Here is a 12,488-nt window from a genome sequence, read left to right as displayed (position 1 = left end):
AAAGTAGGAATGGTAGATATAGTACAATGGGTTGAATTATATAAATAATATAAAAACATTTTTTGTGGTTAAAGTAAAGGTTCTGGAGCCAGACCGTTAGTTAGGCTGTGCCAGTTACTAGCTGTGACATTTTGGGCAAGTTATTAATTTCTCTGTGCCTCAGTTTTTTTTCCCACTAGGAAAAATGAAAATCAGAATAGTACCCACCTCACTGAGCTGTTGAGAGATTTAGATGCATATCTGAGTTGTTCAAGGTTTTTAGAACAGTGCCTGCACATGAGAAACACTCAGTAAACAATAGGCATTATTATGATTACTATTGATTGCACCTCAGGATGGTGTATCTCCTTTAATCCAGCAATTCTACTTCTAGGAATGTATTCTAAAGAAACAGTCATAGATATATATCCAGATTTAGCTTCAAGAAATTTCAATACAGTATTGTTTACAATAGAAAAACTGAAAACAAGGGGGATTTGTTATACTCCTTATATTATACTCCTTAATGAAATGCAATCCTATCATACATATTTTTAAAATGTTTGATAAATGGGAATGCTATTTGTGATCACTTAAAGAAAAAATAGAAAAAAGATGTAGAACAAGATATACAGTGTGATCACAGTTTATTTTAAACATTAGTATATGGAAAAAAGTTGGTACATGCAATGGCATGCGTTTGCACATAAAACAAAAGGCTTTGGAAGCTTTATACCAAAATATCTAAAGTGACTGGCTCTGCTGGGTTAGAGAAACCTCTTTGGTAGCTGGTAATAGAAACTAACTTGAGGTAAAGCAAAAAATAGTCATTTGACATGTTATGTCTAGAAAAGGCAAATCTATTGACAGCAAACAAATCAGTGGTTGCCTAGGGCTGAAGGTAGGAGCAAGGACTGCAAATGAGTACCAGGGATCTTTTTGGCCCTATGTTCTAACACTGGACTGGGTGATGGTTGCACAACTCTAATAACCTACTAAAAATCACTGAATTATACACTTAAAATTAGTGAATTTTATAGTACATAAATTATATTTCGATAAAACTTTAAAAGTGGGGAGAAGCAACTTATTCTAAGAATAGGATGGATGTAAGGGGAGGTCATTCCAGATTCTGAGGAGGAATCACAGCCAGGCCTCATGAAGAAGCCTCTCACCTCAAGTCTATCTACAAATGTCTCACCCTTCCTGGTCCATTCCTAAGACTGGCCCAGAAACAAATAAAAGACCACGGCCACTCCAGAGCTCCTGCACTATGGCCAGTAGTGGTACTCTTACAAATGTTCCTAGCATGGATGAGGTGTCCACCAGCTACAGACCACCCAGATGCCCCAAAGGGGAACTATTCCAAGCTGGGCAGCTGCCAACTAAGTATTAGAATGTCGGATGACTTTTCTATAATGGCCTTTTGTGTTTGACTATAGTTTGGCGGCCTCCCTCATGAGCCACATATCCTAGTATTTGTCCCTGTGAAGCCCTCCCACATGGACTAGAAGCTTGACCATGTGACTGGCTCTTGCCAATGAGTCAGTAGTAAGCACGTCACAAGCAAAGGCTTGATAAGCAACTGGGGTTTGTTCTCTTGGAATATTGGAAAGATGTTCCTTCTTGGAACCCAGTCATCATGCAGTCCAAGTGGAGAAGCCCACTTGGGAGAGAACCAAGACCCTGGCCAGTACCTCCAGCTGAGCTCCCAGGTGATGACAGTTGCCCCTGTGCCCAGCTGGCACCATCTAAAGAGAACCACCCAGAAAATCAACAGAATCCAAGAGAAAATAAACTGATATGGTGTTTAGCCACTAGATTTTTGTGGTGGTTTCTTATGTAGCACTAGGTATTCTTTTTGTCATCAGAAAGTTCTGGTAAATGTTGAGATGTACAACCTACAAGGCATTGAGTGACTGGCCCCAGAATGAAGTCCCTCACCTTCCCATGACACTGCTGCTATGCTCCTGCAGCGGCAGAGGGAATGTGGGAAGACTTGGCAGCATTTTACTGAAGGGGGACAGATATGACCTACTTAATGTACCCGGGCCCTCCTTGAGCTCAGTGCTCCATGCACCACAACAAAAGAACAGGGCATTGCTGACCCAGCTCCAAAAGCTGCTTCCTCAAGGAAGCCTGGACAGCTTTCTTCACATCTAAAAAGCTAAAAGGACATAGTTTGAATGCTAAACCTAGTGGTGGAAAGTTTGAAGGCTAACATGATATTTACGTCTTCTCAGTAAACCTCCCCACTGAATACTTAGTTGCAAAGAGTAGATCAAAGTTAACTTTTCCTGAAATGGGACTAGTGGACAGTATGTGCTTTCCTAAATGATGTGCCGAGAGAACTCAGGATCATGTTATGGTATTCTTGCCAATGTGCCTAACAGAACTCCCAACAGGAGGAAAAAGCAGATACCCCCGAAAGTTCTGGGACATTCTGCAAATCAAGTAGCCAGTCCTCCTTAAAAATGTGTACACTAACAAAGACCAGTGCAGCTTCAGGTTGTAGGAGACTAGAGAAGCATGAAAACTGAATTCAACACTTGATCTTGGACTTCTTTTGCTCTAAAGGGCAGTATTAGAACAATTAGTGAAATCTGAATTAGGTCTATAGGTCTATAGGTGGCAATATTAACATCCTTGATTCAATCATTGTTCTGTGGCTAGGTGAGAACAGTCCTTGCTTTTGGAAATGCACACCAAAATATTAAGGGTAAAGGGGCATTATATTTGCAACTTACTTTTAAATAGTTCAGAAAAAAGCACGTAAGTGTGTGTGTACACGTATGTAAAGAGAGCAAGGAAGAGAAAGGCAAATGAGTAAAATATTAACATTTAGGGAATTGGGATAAAAGGTATCTGGGAATTCTTTGTCCTCTTTTGCAACTTTTCTGTCAAGCCTAAAATTTTGTCAAAATTAAAAACAAAGCATTTTAAAGGTATTGTTTGCTGAGTCATTCCTTTTGAACCTTTGTCACAATCACTTGGCTGGCTCTATAAAGTTCCCTCTTCCAATCTGAACAGGGTTTGTTACTTTTTGGCTCACACACCTTTTGAATGTCTGTATCTGATGGAGCTTCAGACCTCCTTCCCCCCAAAACATTCATACTCTTACACTCTCACTTACTTGCCTTTGCACACAACCACCTCAGTTTATGAACCCTGATTTGGGAGATCTGCAAAGAAATACCCCCACGCTCAGAAGGTGGGAGGTCCAAGTAGTGAGTGCGGGAAGTGAGTGGCTTAGCACTGAATCACAGGTCACCATGCAGGGACCAAAGAAGACCCGTTGGTCTCAGGGAGAGCTCCTCCTCCATTTCACAGACCTGCAGACAGACAGAGGGGTCAGCACAGAGGCAGTACTAGCCTAGATGGGGTTGCTGTCCTCTGCTTTCTATCTGCATGCCCTTGGGCACAGTTACTCAAACTCTCAAGCCTCAGTTTTCTCTTCCATAAAATAGAGGCCATTAAAGCAAAATCTCATGGAGTCTTTGGGAGAATTAAGAGCTCAGAAGTGATAGCTGCTATTATTTTTGTATTTTTATAACCTAGTATGTGTCTACTCAATGTCTTATGGCTTTGGGGTTTTCACTCAACCCAACCTGCTGGCTCTAGAAATTCCAAGTGCTGTTCTGCTGCTCCTCAGAGACACAAGGCTACTGCCTAAGGTTTTAAGCCCCAGAGGCCTAAGACGTCAACCATTCTTGCTTTTCCAAGAATCTCTGAGATGGGGACTTTGCTTTTCATTCCACTTGGAACCTAATGTCTTTTGTTGGAAGTAGCTTTTACTTTAATGTAGCCTTTAGCCATACTCGGTTTAACTAGAATACTAGACATTTTGACTAAATGTGAACTTCTTAGTAGTATGTTTGCTTTTCAGCTGACACTCATCTTTATCTCAAAATTCTCTCAACATGACACGAATTAAAAGGTGTCATTCAAAAAGAAGACAGGTCTGTCTTGAAACCCTTGAGTATCATCACTGAGGAAAAGAATGAGACGGCAGCTCTGAGTTGCACATCCATGCACTACAAGGGCTTGTATCAGCAGAGGCTCAAACTGCCCATCTTCCAATGCTACCTAAAGCTTTGGGGTGAAAAAATCCATTATTTTAACATTAGAACAGATATATTCAAAGAGTAAAATAAAACATACTTGTAATTTTAAAAAACCTTAAAGGACATGAGTGCATGTCAGGTAATAGCTGGTCCTACCCACTCTGTTGGGTCCTTGCAGAACAAGGCTGGGAAGTGCTGGTTTAGCTCTCTGGAAGGGGAGGAAGGTGATAGGAGTCCTGAGGACTTGTTCGCTGCACATGAGCCATCACTGCTTTGGGGAACTTGGCAGCAGAGTTGTTCTATGTATCCAGCACTGAGCCAAGTGCTGGGCAGGACAAAACTGGCACGGCAGCCCTGAACCTGGTTAACAGAGACAAGAGACAGAACAACTTCCAAATTGTCTTCACGTAGAAGCGTGACACATTCTCCTTGAACAAAGGGATTCGAGTGAGCTCTAAGCACAGTCTCTAGAGCAGAGGTTCTTAACTTGTGGTCCACAGATCTCTGATCCAATTTAAACGTGCACAGTTTTCTAGAGAGTATTCGGCTTTCTTTGGATTCTCAAAAGGATCTATGTCCCCAAAAGTGAAGAACCACTGTGCTTAATTAAAGAGAGTTTGAAAGCAAACTGATTAGACTGAAGCGATGGCCAGAGGTTGTTACACGGAAAGATTTTTATTTGAGAACATCTAACACTTTAGGAAATGCTCCTGCTGGATCCAAAATATCCCAATGGACAGTCCATCTCCAAACAGCCTAGTCCTGCAGACAGTACAGATCTGTCCATGGCTGGTTCTTCTTCCATCACTGCACAGCTTCATCTAGTGGCACAATATAAATGCAGGTTGCTCAGCCCCTCCAACCCCAAACCAACTTCACATGCACAAGGACAATGAGACGCTCTACTCTTAGGCCAAGACCCTGGTGGGAGATGCTAACAATAGCACTAGTAAAGTGATGTGTAGACACATTTAGTTTCTTCTGACAGTGACCAAAGTCAAAGAGAGACAACAGAATCTCAGTTCCCCAGAAGTCCTGCTGGGTTCAATGATAACACATTGAAGCTGGGAAAAGGGTTGACATCCCTTTATGTAGTACTCTCATAATCTCTCATCATTCCAGAACAGGAGGGTGCCTCTCGGGCACTGCATGAATCTTTAATAGCAATCACGTTTGCTCATCCTTTAAATTAGGACAGACAGATTCTCCCTCACCCAGAGTGTCAGTTTGGAGGGAAAGAGGATAGCAGCATCTTTCAGCTTTAGTTAACTGTAGAGTCCCAAGATGTGGGTCGAAGGCCTCTTCAGAAAGGACTGGACAGTGATTTCAGTGAAGGGCTGCTCAATATTCATTCCACTGCCTACCTCTTTTCTCATCTCAGTTGAGAAGTCTGAATGAATGTCTAATCCCAGAAGGTTAGAACCCACAGTGAAATGAATAAGGTTTATGTGAAGATCTGTCTCTTATTCAACTCGCATCAGCGTCGGAGCCTCAGAAAGAATGCATGTTTACACTCTGTGCTCTCCAAGGGGTAATACTTATCATAAAAATCTAAAACGTATTCCTCAGTCTTGAATCCAAACTTCTGGTACAGCAGCATAGCGGGGTTGCTTGCTGAGACGTGAAGGGTTACATCCTTGCCCATGCAGGTCTGCCAAAAGAGTGGAAAAATACAAGATGAAAAGGAGAAAGCCTGAGGGAAAATGAGTAGGTGAAGAAACTCTTTTAAGGGTAGGTAGGTAGGTAGTTATGGAAACTAAAGAAGGCAGGAACTGAAGTTGACACATTGCAACACCTAGCAACTGCTGAAAACTGAATGACATTGTGCTGATCAAAACATTCATGAAAACATTCATCAAGACTAAGGAAACTGATGGTATGCTGAGTGTTCTTTCTCATTTCTGAAGCAAAGGGCCAAGGGGGATATTTTATTGTCAACTATATTATTTATAATTCAATTACATTTAAATATGTCATACATAGCAATATCAAACACTATGACAATCTTGAAGAAACAGCAAACGAGATGTTCTGCTTTTAAAAACTAAATGTTATCCTGTAAGGGAATTGTAACAATTGCCTTCCTAGACCTACTAGAAATATGTTAAATTATGTGGCCAGATATTAAATATTAAGACTTTAATTATAATACCGGAAGAGTCTATATAGACCTTCTGAACTCCAAAGTCCACCTCCCATTCCTCCCTACCTGATGGAATTCAATTCTCAGAACTGAGAGATCTATCTATATTTAGCATCGGCCCAATCCTAGGGGAAAAGAGTAATAATGGTTCTACCAATCTAAGGCAAGTCTTTAGATTCTTTAATTAGCTACACAGAATAAAATGCCCCAAAAGTCATATATAGAACTTCTTTTTAATGAGGAAGGCACTGAAGTGTGGAGGTTGATAGGGTTCTTGAGATTGTACAGCTCATCATTTCCCAAGGCCTCTATTTAAGAACACTGTCAAAGGTAGACAGCTACCTTCTTTTCTCTGCTTAATTCACATTCTTCATCCAAAGGCATTTTTAGGCTAAGATAGTACTACTAGTATACCAAGGATAAGAATGTGTTATGAGTGTGTATAAAACTAATTTTGTGGGGTGAGCCTAGTGTTCTTTATGCAGTCTGACCACGGCCATCACCCAGTACTACTGACTGTGTCTGGGCCTGAAATATATGTCTGGCTGTGTTCCAGGTAACTCGCATTCAAAGAATAACACTCCTCCTCCCACCTAGGAAACTTTCTGTGAGGACAGACTGGGCCTGGCCTTGTGTCAGGCACACACATCAACTGTCTTCCCTGCTCTGCTCTCAAGCCTTAGCCAGTGAAGGGAAAGGCAGAAATCCTGTAGGTGTTCTGCTAGGACAGGAGAATGACCATACAGTAGAGGTCAATTCTGTGAGATGAGTGAGGCAGAGAAAAGAGGGGACACAGTAGAAATAACCGAGAAGGTCTCAGTTCAAGACAACACAAGGTAGCACATATTAACTGCCAAGGGAAGAGAGACGAAAGCAATTTCTAGGAAAATGGTTCTCAAGGTTCCTGCCAATACTTGGGAATTATTGAGCAAGTTTCATTAAAAATTGGGAAAAAATGTTTTATCATCTCCATCCTCTATTTAAAAAGAATCCTAAAAAACCAAGCTTATAGAAAACAGACTAGTCTTGCCAGAGGTGAGGGGTGGAAAGTGGGCAAAATGGGTTAAGGGAATCAAAAGGTATTAACTTCCAGTTATGAAATAAATAAGTCACAGGATGTTATGTACAGCATGGCAACTACAGTTAATAATATGGTATTGCATATTTGATAGTTGCTTTAAAAGAGTAAATCTTAAAAAGTCTCATCATAAGAAAAATGATGTTTTGTAACTATGTGTGGTGATGGATGTTAACTATACTTATTGTAATCATTTCACAATATATATAAAAATTAAATTACTATGTTGTACAGCTGAAACTAAATCAATGTTGTATGTCAATAACGAAAAAGAATCTAAAAAACAAAAAAGGAATCGACCAATAACAAAATTATCCATATCAAATAATTTATAAATAAAAATTATCAGAAAAATTCTGGGAGAAAAAAAAAATCCTTGAATGTTTTTCTGATGTTAGTATATAAATACGTGGTATATTTTCTTCACAGATGTAACAAAGGATGAATTATAATTCGATATGAGAATCAAGTCTTAGAAGATTCATACCAGCTTATACAGGGATAGTAAAAACAATCAGCAATAACAGAATATGTACCACTGATTGATAACAGTTTAGCTAAAATGTTTAAAAATAATTAAAAAACTAAAAATCACAGTTCTACTTCCACTTCTCAGAGTCTGGTGGTGCTGCTTCTAAGAGCAGCAGCATTACCAATATGGATAATACAAGTGCTTCAGGCTCTCACTTTTGGTATTTTATCATTTTATTTACTACATGTGTTCAAAAACTGGCTTCTTTAAAACCTGGATCTGAACAGTAATCTTATTTTAGAGGTGCAAACGTTTTGGTCTCTATGTTTTAATAAACTCATGAATGATGGTGCTTGGCCTTCTTTCACTTGGTCTCACATTCCACTGGGCAGTGCTGGGAGGGCCCTGCTCAGCTTCACCTCCTACAAGTCTTTCTGAAAAGCCCAGAATAAAGTGGGTAGGTGATGAGCACAGACAAAATACCTGAATCAGATGATAAATCATGAAAGTTGCGATCCCTGCTCTTCTCCATTCAGGATGAACAAACAGAAATGAAATATAAGCTTCGTTGTACTTCACATCGGGAACCATGAAACCAAAGGCAATGATGACTTTTTTATACAGAACGACAACACTGAAGTCTGGGTACTGCAGGCACTCAGACAGGTCAATACCTAAAGAAAGAGACAATTGGAGATTCAAACCATATGCCTTTTGGAATTAATGAACGCCAAGCTGTTGAGTCTGTACTTACAGCTACACCTGCATGCTAAGAAAAAAACAAAACAAAAAAATGAGACAAAGATATTACTATAGACACCATACATCCAGATCATTAAAAGTGAATTTTAGAAAATAAAAAATTTAACATTTTTTTCCTAAATACATATGTTAAAAGGAGAGAAGCAAAATAGGGTGGGTAGTAGAGAGTGCACAGCTGCAGAACTGGACACACCTGGCTTTGAACTCAGCCTCTTTGGCCACGTGTATCAGCAAGCACATCTCTAAATGTCTCAGCCTCAGCTTCTACAATGCTTATAATGAGAGTGTACCTAGACCTGATAGATTTTGGGTAAAAATCTCATGAGAGTATCCATATCATTGTATTCTTTACCTCAGACATATTCAATTTATAAGCTCTTTTGTACAAATGCTACATTTTACAATAAAAAGATTAAATAAAAATGATTCCCTTGCATAATGTATGGAAGCACCTAGTGTAAGGGCAGGAAGTAGTAAATGCTCCCAGAATGTTCCTTTCAGCCCCTATACATTCCCAAAAGAGTGAGCACAACTCTGGCACCACAGGCAGTTACATGATTATCAGACAATAAAGATGACAAAGCTCTCATCCTGATGAAATTTTACCTAACATCTGGAAGACACACATTATTTCCTTTACATCTCAAAGCAGAACAATAAAGCAGATCCGCAAACAATGTGTTTATATTTAGCAATGAAAATGTGTTCCTTTAATTGATGGCTTTGGTCTTTAGAGACAGTATGTTAACAACAAATCATATTGAGTTTACTCTTACTTTCAAAGTCTGTGATTGGGGTATTTGGCTTTTTAACAACACCTTTTGGCTGTACTAACACTCTAAGGAATAGCTAAATAAACAAAGTATACAGAATTATTAAGCATCCAAAAGTATCCAAACGTCCCAGCTACCAGTCTGTGTATGGCTGATAGACATTACCTGGTATCTAAACATATGCGGAAGCAAACAGGATGAATCTTTTATTCTGGAAGCAGAGACAAACAGGAAAGAGAAATAAAAACACTGTTTATTACTTTAATTGTAGGCTTCTTCTTGATCTTAGGAAAAAAGAGGTTTTTATAGTTTAATATTTCTATGTTAAGTAGAAACAAACTGAATGAGATTATATGAGTAAAGGTTTTAGGGTCACATGGCATACACTAATTTTAAAAATTACTAAGGTGAACTATACAGAAAACTGATCTGCCCAGTTTGGGGTGGGGGGACATACCAGGCCAGAAAAACTCCTGACACATAGAGTTTATCGTTGGGATGTGATTTGGCCGGACGTAGCAGTAATCAAGAGGTGCATCAGGCTCCGGCATCCAATGAGGGTCACTTCTGTGCAGATGGGAACGAATCTGTGACAGGAGTTGCAGTTTGGGTGGCTTTGTTTCATAATCACGCCTCCAGTACCACAGAAAATAAATAAATAAATAAATAAATAAATTCAAGTCAATAAATAAATAAATAAATTCAAGTAAGAAAACAAACAAACCAATATTATTCCTAGCAATTTGATTCACACAAACTCTTCGAAATTTTGAACTAATTTGCACTAATTTATATGGCAGCTAGCTTGATAACAGCTACAATACTTTTCTGGTATGAATTTAAAATTCACTCTATTAATATTTGTCAGATCAAACCCCTTTGCACCCGCCAGAAACTCTACTCAAGCTGGTCAGTCTTATGGTCAGAGTAAGGAAACAGACACACCTTCCTAATTTAGCCCTCTGAGTGCTCTAACAAGGACAGAGACCAGGACAGGGAAGGTCCAGTCCTGCTAGGGCAGCTGAGGGGCACCAGACACCAGGGGAACTGAAGCAGGCTCACATACTGCCTTTCCACATGTCTGCCTGGGTGGCAGTGTGGGGAAGGAGGGTCAGGTGACTATGGAGCTACAGAGCACAGATGGTCAACTAAGACTACGTGCTCTGTCGGTCACAGCCAGGACAGCACTGGGGGCCTCTCTCTTCAGCTCAGCTTCCACAGCACAGCCTAGACTCATTAGAAACTGTCCCAACATGCAGCCTAGATACAGGCCTGATTTAGACAATTGCTCCCATTTTTTTTATTTCACAGATTACTAAATACATACAACTTTAAAATTTAAAACAAAACAAGTATGATCATCCTAATGAAATCTAAGAGTTAACTTATCCTTGCTTTTTTATGTTTGTATCAAAGGACCATCCTTTATGCAAAAAAGTACACCTGAAACAGGCCAAGGCTGAGACTGAACACAGAGCACAGACCCAGTTCTTATCAGCACCTGCTCACAGGTTTCAGTATTTATTCACTCTAACAGAGGGATGGGGGAGCAGAAACTACAAACATTACTTCTCATGATACACTCAGCATCACAGCTTTCTCTGTGTACCTGATGTATGGTTTCAAGATCCGAGAAGTGTAAGGGCTGACAATACTTTGGTCCACGGCTAAATCTTCTGATCCCACCAAACGATACAAAAACTTGGTGGTTTGGTGCCGAAATCCTTTCCTGGATGGCAAGGCAGTCTATGAGAATGAAACATTGTTCATACAAAAATAAAATTACTCAAAGGATTGGTTTAATTTCCACAGATAATTAGTACTCATGACATTTTATGTGTCAGAAAGGTCTTTTTACATTATGTATTTGGAAAGCTCAAGTTTGAACAAAATTTCATAGGTAACTTTGCATAAAATTAGATATGCAAAACTAATCATGGTTTTAACAGTTTAAAATCAAAATAATTTAAAAATGTTTATTTTAAAATGTTTAAAACCATTTAAATATTTGATTGAGTACTGAATTTACAGCTTCTCTAGGTTTCACTTTGTCTATAGAACACCATCAGTCCATTCATCAAATATTAACAGTCACTAGGTGGCATATAGGTAACATGGGTCATGTTTTATGAGTAGTTTGTTATGCACACAGCCATGGGGGCCCATTTTTGGTGTAATTGTATATGGATTTATTAAAATATGTCTTTATTGAAATGAGTAAATTTGACAAAAGTAGGACTGATGTAGATGATCATTCTTAAAACAAATCACGATAGTGGAGAGGCCCTGCTAGAGATTCAGTGAGGATGTGGTCTTTGCTCCTTAGGCAGGTTTCCTAACTGAACTGGTGGGTTTCACCCCAGGAGCCCAATTGGAGAGATCTGCTGCTCAGTGAGTGCTGCTCCAGGGCCCTCAGTCATGTAGTAACAGAACATGTGCAATTAAGGTTTTATAGCAAAGAGCTCAGATGGAAGATTAAAAGGCACATTTATAAAGTAGTTTGCCAAAAGCTGGATAAAGTTTAGAAACTTGAGTTGTTTTTATAGAATCAGTTTGCTCCTAGCCTAGAAATAACTTTGTTGGAAGAAGAGCAAAAATTCCTTCTTTTATAATTTGCTCTCATTACTTTCCCAAACTGGACAACAAAACTTTCAAAGGTCAACTTTGAAATTCTTCCAGGACTTTCAAATAAGTTTCAGAGTAAAATTGAAAGCTGTGGTATATAGTTTCCAAACTTGACTCCATACTTGTTCCCGCATCTCTCTAGGTACACGTGGCTTCTCAGATCGAAATGCAGAGTCAATTTCCCTTCTCCTTGAATCTGGGTGGGCCTGTGACAGGCTCTGACCATGAGAAAGTGGCAGAGGCAACACTCTGGGACTTTTGATCCCAGGCCTTAAGAGAACTGGCAGCTTCCACTTTTTCCCACTTTTGAGTTCAGCGGCCATGGTGTCCAGGCTGGACCACTGAGTGACTAGAGGTCACACAGAGACAGGCTCTGGAGGAAGAGAAGCCATCCTGTTCATTCCAGTCTTGACCCTGCTCCCAGCTGAATGCAGCCACAAAAGAACCACCCGGGTCAGCCTGGTCAACCCACAGAATCAGAAGAAATATTAAATAGTAATTTTGGGATGGTTTGCAATGCAGCAACAGATAACCAAAACACCAGCCATTGAACCAATAGACCAGGAAAGACTATCTGGTTAATGTTTCAAGA

The 12,488-nt window shown here is 39.7% G+C and overlaps 1 protein-coding gene across 3 annotated transcripts in view; it reads right to left on the bottom strand.

Annotated features, from left to right (window-relative positions):
• Positions 1–4,699: 4,699 nt before the first annotated feature.
• Positions 4,700–12,488, bottom strand: part of KAT14 (lysine acetyltransferase 14) — a 30,209-nt gene continuing 22,420 nt past the window's right edge. For all 3 annotated transcript variants that reach the window (XM_023537557.1, XM_011370586.2, XM_023537558.1), the window contains 4 exons: positions 10,881–11,017; positions 9,729–9,904; positions 8,220–8,410; positions 4,700–5,694 (listed from right to left, as the gene is read on the bottom strand). In XM_023537557.1, the coding sequence (XP_023393325.1) occupies positions 5,521–5,694; positions 8,220–8,410; positions 9,729–9,904; positions 10,881–11,017 (678 nt within the window). In that variant the 3' untranslated portion in view covers positions 4,700–5,520. The remainder of the gene's footprint in view (positions 5,695–8,219; positions 8,411–9,728; positions 9,905–10,880; positions 11,018–12,488) is intronic.

The sequence above is a fragment of the Pteropus vampyrus genome, unplaced genomic scaffold (assembly GCF_000151845.1).
Source record: "Pteropus vampyrus isolate Shadow unplaced genomic scaffold, Pvam_2.0 Scaffold7, whole genome shotgun sequence".
NCBI lineage: Eukaryota > Metazoa > Chordata > Mammalia > Chiroptera > Pteropodidae > Pteropus > Pteropus vampyrus.
The sequence above is the reverse complement of the archived record's forward strand: the minus strand, read 5'-3'. Positions and strand labels throughout refer to the sequence as shown.